The sequence below is a fragment of the Halteromyces radiatus genome (assembly GCF_025201355.1).
Source record: "Halteromyces radiatus strain CBS 162.75 chromosome Unknown BX664scaffold_5, whole genome shotgun sequence".
NCBI classification, from domain to species: domain Eukaryota; kingdom Fungi; phylum Mucoromycota; class Mucoromycetes; order Mucorales; family Cunninghamellaceae; genus Halteromyces; species Halteromyces radiatus.
This window is the reverse complement of record NW_026251691.1, coordinates 2,041,317-2,059,226: the sequence shown is the minus strand read 5'-3', so window position 1 is coordinate 2,059,226 and position 17,910 is coordinate 2,041,317. Positions and strand designations below refer to the sequence as shown.

At 32.7% G+C, this 17,910-nt stretch overlaps 8 protein-coding genes across 8 annotated transcripts; 5 read left to right on the top strand and 3 right to left on the bottom strand.

Moving 5' to 3' along the window:
• Nucleotides 1-10: 10 nt before the first annotated feature.
• Nucleotides 11-633, bottom strand: BX664DRAFT_336724 (uncharacterized protein). The gene is made up of 4 exons (XM_051546129.1): nucleotides 481-633; nucleotides 348-428; nucleotides 230-272; nucleotides 11-157 (listed from the first exon to the last, which is right to left on the bottom strand). Exons 1-4 carry the CDS (start codon nucleotides 614-616, stop codon nucleotides 67-69), a joined length of 351 nt encoding a protein of 116 aa, XP_051399434.1. The 5' UTR covers nucleotides 617-633; the 3' UTR covers nucleotides 11-66.
• Nucleotides 634-1,020: 387 nt separating this feature from the next.
• BX664DRAFT_299658 (uncharacterized protein) lies at nucleotides 1,021-3,165 on the bottom strand (the record flags this gene model as incomplete). The annotated part of the gene is made up of 4 exons (XM_051542315.1): nucleotides 2,740-3,165; nucleotides 2,438-2,517; nucleotides 1,893-2,353; nucleotides 1,021-1,658 (listed from the first exon to the last, which is right to left on the bottom strand). The coding sequence occupies exons 1-4, from the start codon at nucleotides 2,989-2,991 to the stop codon at nucleotides 1,021-1,023; spliced, it is 1,431 nt and encodes a 476-aa protein (XP_051399433.1). The 5' UTR covers nucleotides 2,992-3,165.
• A 370-nt stretch (nucleotides 3,166-3,535) lies between these two features.
• BX664DRAFT_299655 (uncharacterized protein) lies at nucleotides 3,536-5,165 on the bottom strand. The gene is made up of 7 exons (XM_051542314.1): nucleotides 5,019-5,165; nucleotides 4,818-4,945; nucleotides 4,726-4,756; nucleotides 4,465-4,648; nucleotides 4,312-4,390; nucleotides 3,838-4,255; nucleotides 3,536-3,778 (listed from the first exon to the last, which is right to left on the bottom strand). The coding sequence occupies exons 1-7, from the start codon at nucleotides 5,115-5,117 to the stop codon at nucleotides 3,581-3,583; spliced, it is 1,137 nt and encodes a 378-aa protein (XP_051399432.1). The 5' UTR covers nucleotides 5,118-5,165; the 3' UTR covers nucleotides 3,536-3,580.
• A 349-nt stretch (nucleotides 5,166-5,514) lies between these two features.
• On the top strand, nucleotides 5,515-8,720 carry BX664DRAFT_282932 (nucleoside phosphatase family-domain-containing protein). Its single transcript, XM_051541580.1, has 3 exons — nucleotides 5,515-5,672; nucleotides 5,752-6,032; nucleotides 6,093-8,720. Exons 2-3 carry the CDS (start codon nucleotides 5,801-5,803, stop codon nucleotides 8,633-8,635), a joined length of 2,775 nt encoding a protein of 924 aa, XP_051399431.1. The 5' UTR covers nucleotides 5,515-5,672; nucleotides 5,752-5,800; the 3' UTR covers nucleotides 8,636-8,720.
• Nucleotides 8,721-9,522: 802 nt separating this feature from the next.
• Nucleotides 9,523-12,217, top strand: BX664DRAFT_164984 (fungal-specific transcription factor domain-containing protein). The gene is made up of 3 exons (XM_051539955.1): nucleotides 9,523-9,573; nucleotides 9,734-11,658; nucleotides 11,978-12,217. The coding sequence occupies exons 1-3, from the start codon at nucleotides 9,564-9,566 to the stop codon at nucleotides 12,050-12,052; spliced, it is 2,010 nt and encodes a 669-aa protein (XP_051399430.1). The 5' UTR covers nucleotides 9,523-9,563; the 3' UTR covers nucleotides 12,053-12,217.
• A 303-nt stretch (nucleotides 12,218-12,520) lies between these two features.
• Nucleotides 12,521-13,375, top strand: BX664DRAFT_315934 (uncharacterized protein; the record flags this gene model as incomplete). The annotated part of the gene is made up of 1 exon (XM_051542696.1): nucleotides 12,521-13,375. One exon carries the CDS (start codon nucleotides 12,521-12,523, stop codon nucleotides 13,373-13,375), a length of 855 nt encoding a protein of 284 aa, XP_051399429.1.
• Nucleotides 13,376-13,973: 598 nt separating this feature from the next.
• On the top strand, nucleotides 13,974-15,197 carry BX664DRAFT_315933 (uncharacterized protein; the record flags this gene model as incomplete). The annotated part of the gene is made up of 5 exons (XM_051542695.1): nucleotides 13,974-14,333; nucleotides 14,411-14,569; nucleotides 14,620-14,820; nucleotides 14,877-14,951; nucleotides 15,030-15,197. The coding sequence occupies 5 exons, from the start codon at nucleotides 13,974-13,976 to the stop codon at nucleotides 15,195-15,197; spliced, it is 963 nt and encodes a 320-aa protein (XP_051399428.1).
• A 1,434-nt stretch (nucleotides 15,198-16,631) lies between these two features.
• BX664DRAFT_264490 (uncharacterized protein) lies at nucleotides 16,632-17,898 on the top strand (the record flags this gene model as incomplete). Its single annotated transcript, XM_051540818.1, has 2 exons — nucleotides 16,632-17,195; nucleotides 17,275-17,898. The coding sequence occupies 2 exons, from the start codon at nucleotides 16,632-16,634 to the stop codon at nucleotides 17,896-17,898; spliced, it is 1,188 nt and encodes a 395-aa protein (XP_051399427.1).
• Between the last annotated feature and the right edge of the window lie 12 nt (nucleotides 17,899-17,910).

The following is a 17,910-nucleotide window of genomic DNA, read 5'->3' as shown; positions in this document are numbered from 1 at the left end:
GACAAAGAAAGAAAAAAAGAAAAAAAGTATGATATTTTTTTTTTTTATTTAAAAAAAAAAATAAAATTAAAAAGTACGCTTTCCAGAAACAACCTCTGCCCACATTTTGAAATCACCTCTCAAAGAATAGAAAGGATATTTGAAAGTAGCAGGTTTACTATATATAATATAATAAAAAAAAATGAATGAATATAATTTTAATAATAATAAATGTTTTTTTAACTTTTACTTTTTCTCAAAAATAAAATGACCAATCCATGCCCATACATAACCTTAAAGAATTTAATATGAGTAAGCGGCGATCTATTCAAATTAGGTAATGCAAATATTATTTATTATTATTTTACCTTGAATAATACCAATCAAAATTAAATTAGGTCTTTTTCGAAGTATAGATAAAATTATTAATATATTTGAAATGGATGTTCCTATATATATAATTTATTATTATTATTATTATTTTATAAATATAAAAATTACCAATAAGATGTAAACGTCGATTTGTTTGATTACAATGTTCAGATAAATAATATGGATAAAAAGAATCAAATGTTTTAAAACCATCTTTAGGAATTGTTCTTTTGGAATAATTATGATTTGCTATTTTATTTGTCATTTTGATTTAAAAAAAAAAAAAAAAAAAAAAAAAGAAAGAAAGAAAGAAAGAAAAAAAAAAAAACTTTTGATTTTTCTTTTACATTGGATCGTGTGACCCACAAGTTACTAATCAAATTTAAAGATCTTTTGAGCTGGATCAATCCCAAAAAAAAAAAAAAAAATCAACTCCACTTTTTATTTCCCTTTTCTGTTTAAATATTCAACACATTCAAAGGGATTGTACGGTGGTCAGAATATATCTTTTTTCTTTATAGTCATTTAAAAAAAAAAACTGATATATACTTTATTTAATGTATATATTGAAGAGACTATTTGAGAACAAAAAAAAAAAAAAAAAAAAAAAAGAAAATATACATTATTTATTTATTTATTTTTTTTTTTTAATTATAATGAAGAATTAATCTACATGATGATACATTTAGAACTTATTTCTTCTTTTTTGTTTGGAATATGAATTATTTTTTCTTTTTGATCTATATGTTCTATTGATTCTTGATCATCTTCTTTTATTGTTTTTTTCTTCTTCATGGTCGACAAACAATGTCTTGCTCCTACATGACCCAAGGCAGCCGCTTTTGACATCCATTGTCTTGCTTTTTCTTTATCAACAGTAGTACCAATGCCTCGCTCGGTATACATGGCCACAGCAAAATAAGCTTTGGCAATGGTCCATGGTTCAGTGGCTTGCATGGAAGAAGAAGCAGCACGACGTGCCCAAAGATAAGCTTCACGATCAGATGCTCGTAATATGCCTTGTGTGGTTGATCCTGTCAGATACCATCCACTGAGTGCTAAACATCCTTCAGGATTACCTTGTTCGGCAGCTCGTGCATACCAATAGATCGACAAGGCATCATCCATGGTCACCCATTGTCCATGTTCATAACAATGTCCTAATTGTACTTGACTGGGTACATAACCTCCTTGTGCTGCTTGATGTAATAATTCCATGGCATACGCTGGATCGGCAATCAAACTTGTGGCATCTCCTACTTCCCCTGTCAGTTGGATCATGGCAAGGGCATGTAAAGCATGAGGCGCTTGATCACCATGATGTTTGGGTCGTATAAGATGACTCGTGTTGGCTGTGATCATAGATGCTGCTGCTGCTATGGCTGCTGATGTAGATGATGCTGTGGAAGAAAGACCAAAACTATTATCACAAGTATTACCAAATACACCATCATCCTTATTATCATTATTATTGTTATTATTGTTGTTATGGTAACTAGATTGAGAGGATGATAAAGATGGTGTATTATTCGGTGCATGACTTGCAGCACGTTGTAACCAACTAATAGCTTCTCGAGGTAGAGGTGTCATATGATAATAACCACGAAGAAGGATGATGCCTAATTTATACATACTTCCAACATGAGCCAAATGAGCAGCTTTTCGATAAAAGGCCATGGCACGTTGTCCATCCTTTCGAGTACCAATGCCCAATTCATGACATACGGCTGTACGATAAGTCGCTTCAGGATGAGCTTGTTTGGATGCTTGAACATACCATTGAAACGCCTTGGCGTGATCCTCCGTTAATCCCAATAATCCCATACCATAACAATTGGCTAATATAAATTGAGCTTCACTATCCCCTCCTTTTCCTAACCCTTGGCCAGCACTAAGACGTTTCAATAGACGAAGACATTCAATCATCATGGTTTTTCGAACATGTTCTTTTTCTGGCGTGAGAGAAGACAAAGACGATGAAAGTGATAAGGTAATGGCCATACTACTATGATGTCGATGATCAAGAAAGGATTTAGCATGTTCTTGTAGATGGATGGCTTCATCTTGTGCAAGTGTGATCAATAACCTTTTGCATAACTTTAATTGACCTGATGGATCATTGGATTGTCTTGCTAGTTTACACCAACCATAAATAGGAGCAGTGGACTCTGGCCAAGGAAAAGGTCGTAGTCGTTGATGATTGTGATGTTGAAGAGATGACGAAATAGAAAATGAGGCTGATGGTCTATTAGTAGCAATAAAAGAGGAATCAGTGGAAGAAGAACGACGTAAATCACCCAAATCCCCGAAATTTGGTTTTTGTAAAAAAGAGGATGAGAATGAAAATGAAAGATCATCGGTGGTATTTGGAAAAGAAGAAATGGAGACTGATGCTTTGCTTGGTTGCTTTTGTTGTGATCTTGTTGATGATGATTGTTGATCAGAAGATGATGGAGGTCGTTCTTTTGGTCGATCTTTTATATTTCTTTGTAAAATTTGTCGATACAGGCCTGAATATTCATCAAAATACCATTGATTCAGATCGGTTTCTTGTGATCGGAGTCGATATTCTTCACCCATTTTTGTCTCTGGTTTCCATGGATTATCCACTTTCTTTTTTTTTTGCGATTCATTGAACATCGTTTTTGTTGATGTAAAGAAAATATCATCATTCGTTGGTTGAAAATTTGAATCATTGAGAAACGTACTAGATACAACCTTATTGTTGTGATTGATGTTTTTAGTCTTTTTGTCAAAAGTTTGTACAGTGGTTGATGATGATGATGGTGTCGATTTTAAATAAGAAACAGGTTGATGTGATGATCGATGGTCGGATTTCGATGAATGTGAAGATGTTTTTGTTTTTTTCATCATCATCACTGTACAAAACTGGTTGATGTTTAAAAAAAAAAAAGGAAGAGAAAAAAAAACAAGTATGAAAATAATAATTCAAACTAGCACCCCCCACACTCTACTTGTAAAAAATTGTTTGTTTTTCTTTTTTTAAAAAATAAAAATAAAAATAAAAGAAAAGACGGTTTCGATCTATTTTCTTTTTTTTTTTTTTCTCATTCTCTGGTTTTTCCTTGTTTGAGTGGCCATAAGTATCAGTCTGTCAATCAGGAAAAAATAAAAATACAAAACTTGGTTTGAGATGTAAAAGTAAAGACAAAATATAAAAAATGTTCCGAGGTTGTTTATTAATACAAGAATTTACAATATATATATATTATATAGATTGATAATTGGTGGATATGTTTTGATCGGGTATCTGTTGTTGTTGTTGTTCTTGTTCTTGTTTTCGTTCCTTTAAAGCTGCTATATTCACTGTAACGAATCCAATAACGACCAATAAAGCACCAATAATATAATGAGGTTGAGGGATAAAACCTTTAAATACGATATCACCAAATAAGGCCAAGGGAATCTAAATAAATAATAATAATAGATCAGTAAAGTTCTTTTTTTTTTTTTTTTTGAATTTACCGTCAAAGAGATTCCTAAAGTGACTACTAAAGGAGAAGTCATCAACATAGCCAAAAGCCAAAGATAATCAGATAGGAAAGTACCAATAAATGCATTCAATAAGACCATGAACCATAAAGTAGAAGTAAAAGGTAATTGAAAAGTTTCAATGCCTAACCAATCCAAAAGAGGAAAAACTGGCCATAATAAGAGTAGATTAAAGGCACCAACAAAACCAAAAAAGAGAGGCATATCAATACGATCTTCATCACCAATTCGTACTTTCAACATTGTGGTGTAACATCCATAAAACACAGCGCCCAATAATGCTAATATATCCCCTATCAATGCTGATGATATATTTGTTGTTATGGTTGGATCTTGTTCAGTTGGATAGGTTTTTTGATCAGAATAAGATACTAATATCACTCCAATGAAACTATACAAAAATATAAATAAATAAATAAATAAATAATAAATTTTCTTTTTCTTTACCTAACACAGACTGATATCAATTTGATCAAAGTAATTTTTTCAACATTAAACATAGCCCCAATTCCCAATGTAAATAAACCTATAAATAATAATAATAATAAGAATAAGAATATATCATTTAATATATATATATATATATATATATATATTTACCAGACATAGAAGCCAAAATGGTACTACTACCAACACTGGTATAAGCCAAACTTGCATTTGTGGTATAATTGGCAAAGAACCAAAGAATACAAAAAGCAAAACTTAATTTGATAGTTTCCATGGTACTTAGTTTGGTTGTATTATTATTGATAGATAGATGAGATCTTGACTCTAACTCCGAGAACTGCGGTCAAATAAGATAATATTAAGATAAAAATCATCATCATCAAACAAATAAAAAAATTTAACTATTATTCTTACTTGTAATCTGGTTTCAGTTGTATTCAAGATTCTATTATAATAATAAAAAGAGAAATCAATACATAATCTATAGTTTAAATGACGCCATTTACTTGATTGTTTCTTCATTCTTTTTCTTTGAATTTTTAAATAAAAATGGTATTAAATAAAAAGAAAAAGTAGCAGTATTCAAATAGGTCACAAGAAAAGGCTTGTTATATTGTAATTCACCAAAAATACTCTATATTCAAACCAAAAAAAAAAAAAAAAAAAGGTTTAACAGAATAATAACAATAATATATAATATCACTTACATTCATGGCAAAAGAAGAAGTTACCCATATAAAGACTACACCTAATAAAGCAAATATACCACCATAATAACGATGTTTTGACAGATCAGATTCTGCCATTGAAATATATATAAATATAAAACAAAAGAATGGGATAAAAAGAAGAAGAAGAAGACAAAAAAAAGTTTTTTTTTTTTTCCTTATTGTTATCCAAAGAAAGAGTCATCTGATATTCAAACACCGCAGAACAGTTATGTTTTATTTTTTATTATTGATGGTAATGAATGATTTTTATGTTGTATGACATAAGGAGACTTTAAAAATGAGGGGAAGGATTAGTAAGAAATGGGATTTGATTGATTATCAAAGGAGTGAATTGATTTATTTGATTTCTTTTCTTGTCTTTTTTAAGGGAGCCAATCGTACGACATTACTTTTTCAGAGGCTGAGATTCATTCAGTAAAGAAAAAAAAATATCTTTTTCTTTTTTTGTTCCTTTTACTTTTTTTTTTTCTTTCTTTCTGCCATTATCATCATCATCATCTATTATTATTTACTCTCCTTTTTATTCATTCAATATACTTTCCTTTGATCTTTACCACTACTACTACTACTACTACTACAACAACAAAATAACAATTCATTAGGTAATGGAGTATTCCTAAAATAGACTTGGTAAAAAAAAACAGATAAAAAAAAAAACTTATTCTTAATATATATCTATTAAACCTTTCTTTCTCTCTTTTTATATTAGTACTTTATATCAGTTTTATACCTTATCAACAACTATTACTATTTCAATCATGTCTTTTATGATAAAACGACGACCTTTAATGGATCAAGATTGGGAAAATAACCGACGTTATGGTGTTATTATTGATGCTGGTTCTTCTGGTTCAAGAGTTTATATATATTCTTGGAAAGATCATGACTTTTTAAGAACAACTATTACAAAAGAAGACTTACAAGGTAGTATTCCAATGGTAGAAAGAGCTGATAAACATGGTTTAAAATGGACTCATCGACAAGAACCTGGTAAGTTATTATTATTATTATCATAAAATAAATAATAATAATATAATATATTCTTTTTAGGCATCTCTACATTTGGATCACGACCTCATGAAGTTGGTGAACATTTAAAAGGACTTTTGGATTTTGCTCAAGAAGTAGTACCTATGCAACTTCAATCTTCTACACCTATATTTCTTATGGCAACAGCTGGCATGCGACTTTTACCAACGGAAGAACAACATACTTTAATGAATACAACATGTCAATATATAAAACAAAATACTGCCTTTTTCATTAGTGATTGTGATACTCATATACGAACTATTCCTGGTGAATTAGAAGGTGTTTATGGATGGGTAGCTGTGAATTATTTAATGGGTGGATTCGATGCAACTATACAACAACAACGGCAACAACATACATTTGGATTTTTGGATATGGGTGGTGCTAGTGCACAAATTGCATTTGAACCAGATCATCATCAAAAAGAAGAACATGGTGCAGATTTAACAAAAATTCACTTACGAACTTTGGATGGGTCTGCTATGGATTATGATGTTTTTGTTACTACATTTTTGGGTTATGGTAGTAATGAAGCACGTCGACGATATTTAGAACAACGTGTCAAACAATTATTTGATCAACAACAACAAAATGAAACAACAACCAAAGGAATGGAAAATTCTACTATGGATGAATATCATCGTTTACATTTGGATGATCCTTGTTTACCTCTCAATCTAGAATTAACGGATGCTGATACTACGAGTGTGCCTCTTCAACTCAAAGGAACTGGTCAATTTTCTACTTGTTTGGATCTCACTTTACCTCTTCTCAATAAGGATGCTGAATGTCCTACTCAACCGTGTCTCTTCAATGGTGTACATACTCCCAAAATTGACTGGTCAGTACATCAATTTGTTGGTATTTCGGAATATTGGTATACTTCTCATGATGTTTTAGGTCTAGGTGGTGTCTATGATTTTACGGAATATGAACAAAAAGCAACAGCATTTTGTGCAAAGGATTGGGCTTTGGAACTTCAAGATCATCCAGATTGGGATCCTATAGAAATTCAACGTTATCAATTACAATGTTTCAAATCTGCTTGGATGGTCAACGTTTTACATGGTGGTATTGAAGTACCTCGTTTGGTGGATAATCCAAAGGATCACCTAAGTCAAACATCCTCTACTCAATGGCTAGAACAATCTATTGAAAGTGTGGAACACAAAAATTGGAATCCTCCATTTAGAAGTATCGATACTATCAATGATATTCAAGTTTCATGGACTTTAGGCGCTATGCTCCTTCATGTGGCAAATCAAATTCCTCTTGCTGAAAATGTGAACAGTGGACATAGTAGTGATGACGAATTACCTCATCCTATTGCTGATGGTGTAGAACTTCCTCTTGGTGATGCTGGGCATCATCTCCCTGAAACAAATTATTGGCCATCTACTCCTGAAGACACAAGTGATACTCATGCATCTTCTTGGTGGGATTTGGGCAATACCATATCAGTGATTGGACTCTTGGCCATGTTGACTGTTTTATTTGGTGTGGTGATTTGGGAATGGTACCGTTATTCAAAGAAAAGACGTTCAAGAGGAGGATATGGAGATTATCGACGTGTAGATACCAATGGAGGCATTTTAGGAAATATCGCAACTCCTTCACCAAATACAACATCATCATCATCATTTTTGGCAGGCCCAATCATGGTTATGAAACAAATCACAGTACGACCTATGATTGTATTACGATATTGGACCTCTCATTTATTATCACGACGTGGTGGTTTAGGAAACAATATCAACAACAACAACAACAATAACAATAATAATAATAATAATAGTAGTGGTGGTATTAATATGACGACATCAATGGATGACTCTGTCTATCATGTAGGCATGTCGGGTGGTAACATGACTAATGGCAACAATGGTGAAATATATAATCTGGAAAGCAATGGAAATTATCCTGATTCTGTATCAATAGCAATGTATCAACAACAAATGCAACAACAACAACATTCCCAATTACAACAACATCAAGCATCTTCCATTCCATCTAATGGCATCTTGGGTCCATCCAATAAATCATCTAGTATGATCTCTATGAAGTACTGGCACAAGAAACGATATAGTGGTGATAGTCATAATATATCTCAATGGATTCAACCTGGATACAACAACAATAATAATAATAGTAGTAATATCAATATTGATCGTGGTGGAGCAACTTCAGCCATTGGTTTAGGAAATCGATCCAATAGTGCGGCGAATTTGATAGCAAGGACAGGATCACCTGTGATATTAGGAGATGGACAAACTTCATCAAGTACTTCAATGTCAAGATCAAGATCAAGAATTGGATTTGCTATTCATGAAACATCGGATGAAGATGATTATTTGACAGTGGGTGAAACTCTAGGTGGTAGTGGAGGTAGTGGTGGTGTTAACAATTTAAATTCATCTGAACTTCATCGGTTTACTGCAATAACAAGTATATCAAGAACTCCTTCTCCTTCTCAAGCTATCAACATGACAAAAAGAACAACAAGTCCTAGAGTTAGTCCTAGATCTAGTTTAGAAAAGCGTAGAAAAGATGATATAGAGTAGTTTTTTTATATATTCCTTCTTTTATATATTTATACCTTTTTTTTTAAAAAAAAAAAAAGAACAAAGAAAAAAAATAAAGTGTATACCCTTGATTATTGAATCTTTTTTTTCTAATAATAATAATAATATTCAATCATGTGATGATCTCAAAGGAAAAAAAAAAAAAAAAGAAAATGTATCTATTCTTATTTATGATGAGATGATTTCCCACTTCAATGTAACAATAAAAGAATACTTATCATTTGTTGTAATGTAAAGAAAACCTGTATTAGATATCTTAGGTAAGATTTGTAGCAGTCCTAATATGGTAATCTTCATTGTTCATCTATAATACTAATAAGATATTCATATATATATATATATATATATGAAGAGATCATTCATTTCTATTTTGTTTTAAAGGTAAAATACTTGAGATTTGTTATTTTTGATAAAAATAGCATCATCCCTCGCTTTTTTATTGAGGTTCCGAGGTCTTGAACTACAAAAATTCATTCTCCACTGCTTACCTAAACATCAATTGGTAAGTAGGACCCTTCCATTCGTTCATTAAAAAAGTTTTTTCTTTTTTTTCCCTTTCTGACTGGTCCTTAAAAAGTTTTTTTTTTTCTCTTTCTTTCCTTCTTCTTTTTTTTCTTTAGTTTTCCATTTCTATTTATTACTTGATGGATATAAGACAACATGATCCAACTCCTTTACAAAGACAAAAACGTATTAAAGTATCTAAAGCATGTTATGCCTGTAGAGTAAAGAAAATCAAGGTACAGTTCATAAATAAACAAAGGAGGGGGGGAACTGAATATGAAATATATATATATATATATAATTGAAAATGGGAAAATGCTGAAAATAATGGGAAAAATGCCGTTTTCTTTCTTATTAAAAAAGTCTTTTTTTTTTTTAATCAACAGTGTGATGGTCTTAATCCATGTATGCAGGTAAACTATTAACAAACAAGAAATAGAAAATGAAAAAATATAGTTTAAAGAGACACTAAATCTCTTTTTTCTATATCTCTTTTATTTCAGTGCAAAGGTATTTGAAATATAGACAACTTGATGATAAAGTTTTATTCATTGACTTTTTTTATACTTTTAGCACGACAACGACCTTGTTCTTTTTCGGCTGATGGTTCCGTTGACATTCAATATCGTTCTAATGTAACATTGGAAAAAACAACAACAACAACAACAGCTGATATACATTCGCCCAATCTCTATTCTTCAAATAATAATACTTCACCACCATTATCACCGAGACAACAACAACATGGTACACCATCTTCTTCCAGATGGATAAAAGAAAAACAACTTTTAGATACTACAACTCATCGACTGGACACTTTAAGACAATCATGGCCAGGATGTGAATATGAATCTCAAAGTCCTTATACGACATATCAGCAACCTCCTTTATCCTTCTTTTTATTGGAACAACCTAGTCAACAACAACAACAACGACAGAACTCATCACCGAAAATACAACAATCTCTCATTACATTATATTATCGACATCGGTATCATCTATTGCCACTGATCCCCAAATCGACTTTTTTTACTCTATTGGATCAACCTTCTGCAGAAGCATCCGTATCACCTTTATTATTGAATATCATGTACGCTCATGCCGCTCTCAGTTCTCCAACATTTAGTACAGATGCAGATAACTATGCTCGTTCAGCAAAGGCCATGTTGGATGATTACTTGGAAGAACCTCCTCAAGTATGTACAGTGATTGCACTAGTTTTATTAGCTTGTTATGAATCCAACCGACACAGTTATACTTGGTCACCATGTCAAACTTCCATGTACAGTGCGATGGCTTTTCAGATGTGTTACGATTTGAAACTTGATAGCGATACGGACAACATGACAAAGATGATCAAGGCACTGAAACAACGCGTATTTTGGTGTTGTTATTGTTTGGACAAATGGACAAGTCTATGTACGGATCGACCTTGGACTTTATATACCAACAATAAACATGGATTACATGGATCAATAGTGTTACATATGGAAGGATTGACCATGGATCATGATGAACAAATAGTTATGGAAGGATTGGTGGCTTCAGTACAATTAACACAACTAGGTGAACAACTACTACTACAACAACGATCTTCTTCAACAATCGATACTACTTTCCGAGCTGATCAACGATTACTCTCCTTTTTACAAAAACTGCCTGCTTCTTTACATTGGACTCCTTTACCTACACCTGAATCTCTATCATCACCCACCTCATCTTTATACCAACCGATTCCTTCACATCCACCTCACAATGCCATTGTCGGTCATTTTCACCTTATCTTCAACCTGTTACATCTTACACTTCTTGTACGACCATTGATTGAAAACATAGACGACAAAGATCGGATATCACTTTTGTTACAACGGTGTGCTACAGTGGCGACGAATCTGACACAATTGGGATGTGCGTTGACAGATCAAACTGCCTTTATCTTGTGTTATCGAATGGTGGCCCATGCCTTGATGTTATCTGTGCGAGTCCATCTGATTCAGTGTTATAATGTCATGGAAGGAAGTGATCAACATCGTGTGACCAAACATGCTCAATTGATGTTCCAACGGTCTCTCCGATCCTTGCGAATCTTGATACAACAACGTGCTATACCCAATGTCGATGAATTTACTCGTTCTGTGGAAAAAATGTTGACGACCATGTCAAATCAACGTTCTCATCATCATCATCATCATCAAGGACCTAATTATTTGAATGGAGCAGAAAGAAGCGCCGCCGAAATTTTATCAAATGCTTTCAATACAAATCCATATGCCAACAACCACGACAATAACAAGAGAAATACAACTGATAACAGTACTTCTCCTCGTTCTACAAAACAACAAAAACAGACAATGATAGATGTAGCTGCTCTCTATACCTCCATCACCAGCAATCCTTTATATCAACAACAACAACAAATTCAACCTCACTATGGATATTCTTTACCTTTTGGAAAACATGATGAAGTATGGGTATTACAAGAACAATACCAACAACAACAACAACAACAACAACAACAACAACAACAACAGGAACAACAAAATAATTCTTCATCATCGCCAACTTCCTATGATCCTTTACATATGTACTCTACTCCATTATGGTCATCCTCCTCATCATCTACATCGTCATCTACTAATCAATTGGAAAAGAAGCAATCCAAGTCCACAACATCCACTCCCATCGTATCACCTTCATCCCCATCAATTTCATCAAGCACCAGTCAACCCTCTTCTTTAGGCATGACGCCATCACCTCACAAGAATATTGGATTGGGTGTATATGCAAGTGCTCATCGTCATCATTCGGATGTCATTGGTCAACATCTTCAGCAAAATACAGGTAATAATGATGATGACGGGAACAAGAAGGAACATCGTCCTGTTATTTTGAATTGTCATGGTCAAGTCTTGGTGGATTCTACTTCTTCTTCTCGTACTTCTTCTACCACCACTACACCATCTCGTTTGAATGTAGTTAGTGTATCATCTAGTCTTTAAACATTTTGTTATTATAGTTTGAAACGTCATTTGTATCATAGCCTTTTTTTGTCATGAATAATAATAATAATAAAAAAAAACCATTTTTTTTCCATTTACATGTGTTTTGTCTTGTTTCGGGTTGAATTATGTGGCATGATTTTTTTTTATATGTATATAAATCCTATTTTCTTTCTTTCTTTCTTTCTTATGACCGTGCGCATTATCTGGGCGTAAAAAAAAAAAGAAAAAAATTGCCCTGAATGATGATTCTTTTCTAAATATCTTCCTCTCTCTTTCTTTACCTTTTTTTTTTTTTAATTCACTTTATTATTTTTTTTGTATTGATTTTTGAATATATTCCCTCCATTGTTTCATCATAATGATGATGATGCATAGAGGAGATAATGGTATGCGATATGGAAAAATAACATCCTTTACATCATTTCAAGGTGCAACAACAGCGATGATGGTTGGAAGAAACAACTATAATATCACTTTTCAGCATATTCTTCAAACTGTATTTCAACAACCGAGGATCATGGCACCGCCCTTGTTGGAGTTAAGTCGACGAATGCAATGTCACATCTCAACAACACCAGAACAACAAAAGGTACAACAGCACAAAAAGGTCATTCCATGGGATCCATCATCAATAAGGAACAACAAGGGCTTGTCTTCAACAAACAGTTTTTCTCTCTTTTTTTTCTTGCTTCCCTTTCAATTGGGGTTCCTGGATATTCTTTGCTACAAGTACAATGCTGGTCATTTGTCCCTAGTGATGATGAACATGGATCCTTTATTGATGATGGACCGATGTATCATTATCACCGTGACTGATCTTATGAGGATACCAGCTCTACATATAGATGAACGACTCATATTCAACCCATCTGGATATCTTTCTTGGATGGATCAAGATACAACACACTATCCATCATCATTTCTACCCTTCCAATGGCCACACTTTGAAGAGGAGCAAGATGATGATTCATCTATTTCTTCATCATCGTCCTTACCATCACCTCCACTGACACCTTCCTTACGAAACACAACCAATGATGATGATGATAGCATTGATAGTATAGATACAAACCATGCTCCTTTACTAGCCCTTATCCAAGAAACATTAAATTACATTCATTCCTTCCCTTCTGACCATCCTTATTCAACTGAGCTAAAATCTCTTGTCCCCAAAATGGACGAGCGCTTAAATCAATCAATCATCTATGACTAATAAAAAGAGATTTTTTCTCTATATCTCTCTCTTTTTTTTTTTTCATCAGTACCTCGGTTACACATGTAATGGGAAAAAGAAAAGATCAATCTTTTTTTTTTTTTTTTGTTTATTCCATCCTAAGCAAGTCATTCATATCATCTTTTTTTTTTGGAGGTGATTTATCAGCTGTGATATTACACAAAACAAGGAAATCGATGACTGATGATTTTTTTTTTTTAACAGTCAACCATTTCCGGTCATGGTTCATCTGACCAGATAATAGGATCGTTATTGTTGAAAATCATCCTTTTTTTTTTTTTGGGTTTTTCCTAGTTATCCCTATAGAAAAATAGTACAGGCACGCTTTTTCGCGAATTGTTGGAACTCCGCGTGTCCTTTTTTTTTCATTTCCTTGTTTTTTTTTCCCCCTCTTTTCCCTGTATTATTATTATTATACATCCCTATTTCTTTTTCTTTTCTTGTTTACCCACAATTATATAAATGTAAGACGAATGAAATTGAATCAATGGACTTTTTTCTAATCTTTTTTTTTTTTTGCTTGTATTCCATTAATAGAACTTTTGTTTTGTACGTATCAAACGAATAGAAAAAAAACATGAATGGTAATAAACCTAGTATTCCTACAACACGTATTCACAAAACCACAGTTCGACCAACAAGAGCATCCTTAGCTCGAGCGAATACTGTCCAAGCTAAACAACAGCAGCAGCAAAATAATACAACAAATGGTCAACGATCTTCTTTACCTTCACGGGTCAAGAAACCATCGACAGAAACATCCACTCATCATATGAATAAAAAGACGGCAAATTCTTCAACAACAGCTATAAGACCAACAAAGAAATCTCGACCAGACAATATGAACAATCATACTTCATCCTCGACCATTGGTAACAAACGGAAATCTATAACGACAAAGGAATCCATTAAAAAAAGACCAGCTTGGGATATGCGAGTAAAATCAAATCAAATCAACTTTTGAAAAAAAAAAAAAAGCAAATTGATTTTTTTTTTTTTTGTTTTGTTGATTAGGGTAAAATCAGTGATTTAGAAGCTCAATTGGAGAAAAGCAATGATAAATTGAAAGGATTATATAAATTCAAGGATGAATTACATGTTATGAAAGAAGATAAAGAATCTGAACGAAAACAGGCCATACAGAAAGCAGTAGCATTGAAAGCTGAATTACAGGTAAATCATCTTTTTTTTTTTTTAATATAACTCATGTCTATAAATATTAGACTTTGGAACGCGAACATGAACAAGAAATTGAAAATCTTAATGCTCAACAAAGAATCCATCATCAAGAATTACAAGATAAGCAGCTGATCTATAAAAGACGGGTGACGACCATTGAAATCGAATTACAAGATGCCCAGCGGAAACTCAAAGATGCTGAAAAGAGATCGGATCAAGTGATGCAGGAATATCAACAATTGGAGGTAATCATCTTTTTGTCTTTTTTTGGAATGAACTGAATTTTTTTTTTTTTTATTAGGCTAAACTTTCCCAAGCAAAAACGGAAACCATGGAAATGGAAACATCATTAAAACGTATTGATTTGAAATTAGAGGTAATTATTTTTAATTCCCTAAACATTTTCTTTTTTTTTTTTTAATTTACTTTATTATCTTTTGAAAAAAAAAAAAAGCGATTTGGTGGGACATTGAGTGACCGGGAACGTGATATCACTTTACAGAAAAAGACATTAGCTAAGGAACAACCTGCCACGAAGACCGCCGAAGAAAAATTACAAGAAGCTCAGTCCAATAGAGAAAGGATACAAGCCATGATTAATGATCTACAACATTCTTCTTAGTTTTCTTTTTTTTTTGGGAATAAAATGGTATTACAATAAATCTTTTGTTTCATATTGATCATTTTTGTTTCATTGGTCCCAATATATATGTGATATTAGTTGATTTTTGTTATATGAATAAAGACGATAATAAGTGAGATTCTTTCTAACTTTTTATTATTTTTTTAGAAAGAATGACTTGATTGATTATTTTATAAAATAAAAACTAAGGTACATTTATATATGTAATCTGGAAATAAAATAAAAATAGATTGATTATTGAAGAACAATAGATTTTGTGTGGTAAATGTCTTAGATCTATATTCTTTTATTTCATGATACGACAATATATATATATATATTTAATATAGATTTCATTTATCTATTTCTTTTTTAACGAGTTAGTAGAATAAAAAAAAAAGATGAGTCAATTAAGGGATGATTTTCTTTTTACTAAGTTGATATGATTTCTTTTTTTTTTTTTTTTTTCGAAGGTGCCACCAATACGGCTTCGGAATGACATTATCCAGCCCCCACTTGATAATCATCTATTGTATATAAAAGAATATCTCCTTTTTTTTTCGTCTTTTATCCTTTTTCGCCTTTTATCCTTTTCTCATCGATTTCAACTCCGTCCTGCTTAAATTTTCTCTCTCTCTCTCTTTTTTTTTTTTCTGTTTTTTTTTTTTTTTTTTCCTTCTTTTTCTCTCTCTCTCTTTTTTTTTTCTTCTTTCTTGAAATATCTATTTATTTTATTTTATTATTTATATGATTTCATGGCGTCTAGTACCTTATCATCTTACCCAACAAGTCAACCTACCGACTATTTTACATATTCACCTGATATCCAAAGTACAACAAATGTTCCTAACGATTTAATCAACCAATATAACAAATTAACAACAAGAGAATGTTTATTATTTCCTACCTATGCTTTTCGTAATCCTGAAAGTAATCATCACATTATTGATCTTTTTTTTTTTTTATTAACCCCATGATTTTCTCTCTCTCTTATCGTTTTTTAGACTCATCGGAATGGGTTATCCGAACAAGAGGATGGGCACTTTCTCATAATCGTTCTGGAGCTAAACAAAAATTCGTGACCAGTAAGTTAGATGAACTTTAATACGATTTTTATTTATTTATTTATTTACATTAGGTCTTTCAAAAGGGGTAGTCGGACAAAATTCAGGTGATCAGGCAACTTTTGAAGAACGATTTAAATATTTTTTGGCCAAAAACAAACGGAACAAACAATTCATCATTCAAGCTATTGGTACAACCACATTACCTTCTTGGACGTATGAATCTTCTGACAACAATACTCAAAGAAGAGATTCCAATGGATCGACCGATTCGGGTTTTCAATCGGCAAGTGATAAAGACGATGATGATGCTTTCTTCTCCATGGAACGACCCGTCAATCCTTTATCAAGTATTCTTAGTGGTCGACGCATGCAATCTTCTACTTCTTTATCTTCCAACAGCAGTAATGATAGTCGACAATATCATTATGAAGATGAAGATGAATTAACTTCCAATGAACTTACATCCTCAACCACCAAGTCTTCACTTTTCACTTATCCTTCATTTACAAGCTTTAATACATCTTCTTCTTCCTCTTCTTCTTCTTCTTCTTCTTCTTACTCAGCCAACATATCTATCAAAACGAATGGACAAAACATCTTCAAATCAGAAAGTTCAGGTTTTTTCTCTGGACCCACCCATTTATCTCATCGACAAGTACTTCAATGGGCCAAAGAACAAGATTGTTGTGACGCTCGATTATTACGATTACAATCTATTCCTTATTATCACCATCATCCATTGGATACCTCTTTTCCAACAAGTACAGGTATGGTGAGTTTGATTGAACCTACTGGTATTTCCATTATCTCTGATATTGATGATACTATCAAGGAAACGCAAATTTTACATGGCGCTCGAACGGTATTGGCCAACACTTTTTTCAATCCAAGTAAGGATATTTCTGGTATGGCTGAAGCTTATATGAAATGGGTAAAAAAAAAAAAAAAAAATATGTGAAAAAAAAAAGATAAAAAACTGATGATCTTTTTTTTTTTCTTTAATAATATAGTATACACAAGGTGCTTCCTTTCATTATGTATCCAATAGTCCATTCCAATTATTATCTTTTCTTCACAAGTTCTTGAATCAACATCAATTCCCACCTGGTAGTATGCATTTACGACTGGATGGCAGTTTGATGGCCCGATTGATTGAAATTCCTGGACGAGCCAAACGAGACGCCATTCTTACCATCATGAACGATTTCCCTCAACGACAATTTGTACTTGTGGGTGACTCTGGCGAAATTGATTTGGAAATCTATACAAAGATCGCTTTGGAGAAACCTGGTCGTGTGCTCAAGATCTTTATTCATGATGTCACCACTCCTTATTATAAAAACAAGAAGAAAAATGATCATCGACGGAACAGTATGTCACTCTTTCCTACCAAACGTTCCACACTTGAACCGACCAAAACCTTGGCCGAGCTGGTCATCGAGCCGTCTATGTCTTCTTCATTGATGCCTCCCTCTCAACAATGTATACAACTCTATGATCGTGTTCGAAAAGCTCAAGATCAATTACCTCATGTTGATATTGTCTTATTCCAACATGCTGATCAACTCCGTGACGATGCTACTATCCAAGATGCTTTATGGCAACATTGGGATAATCAATGTATTTTACCATAGTTTTATATATAT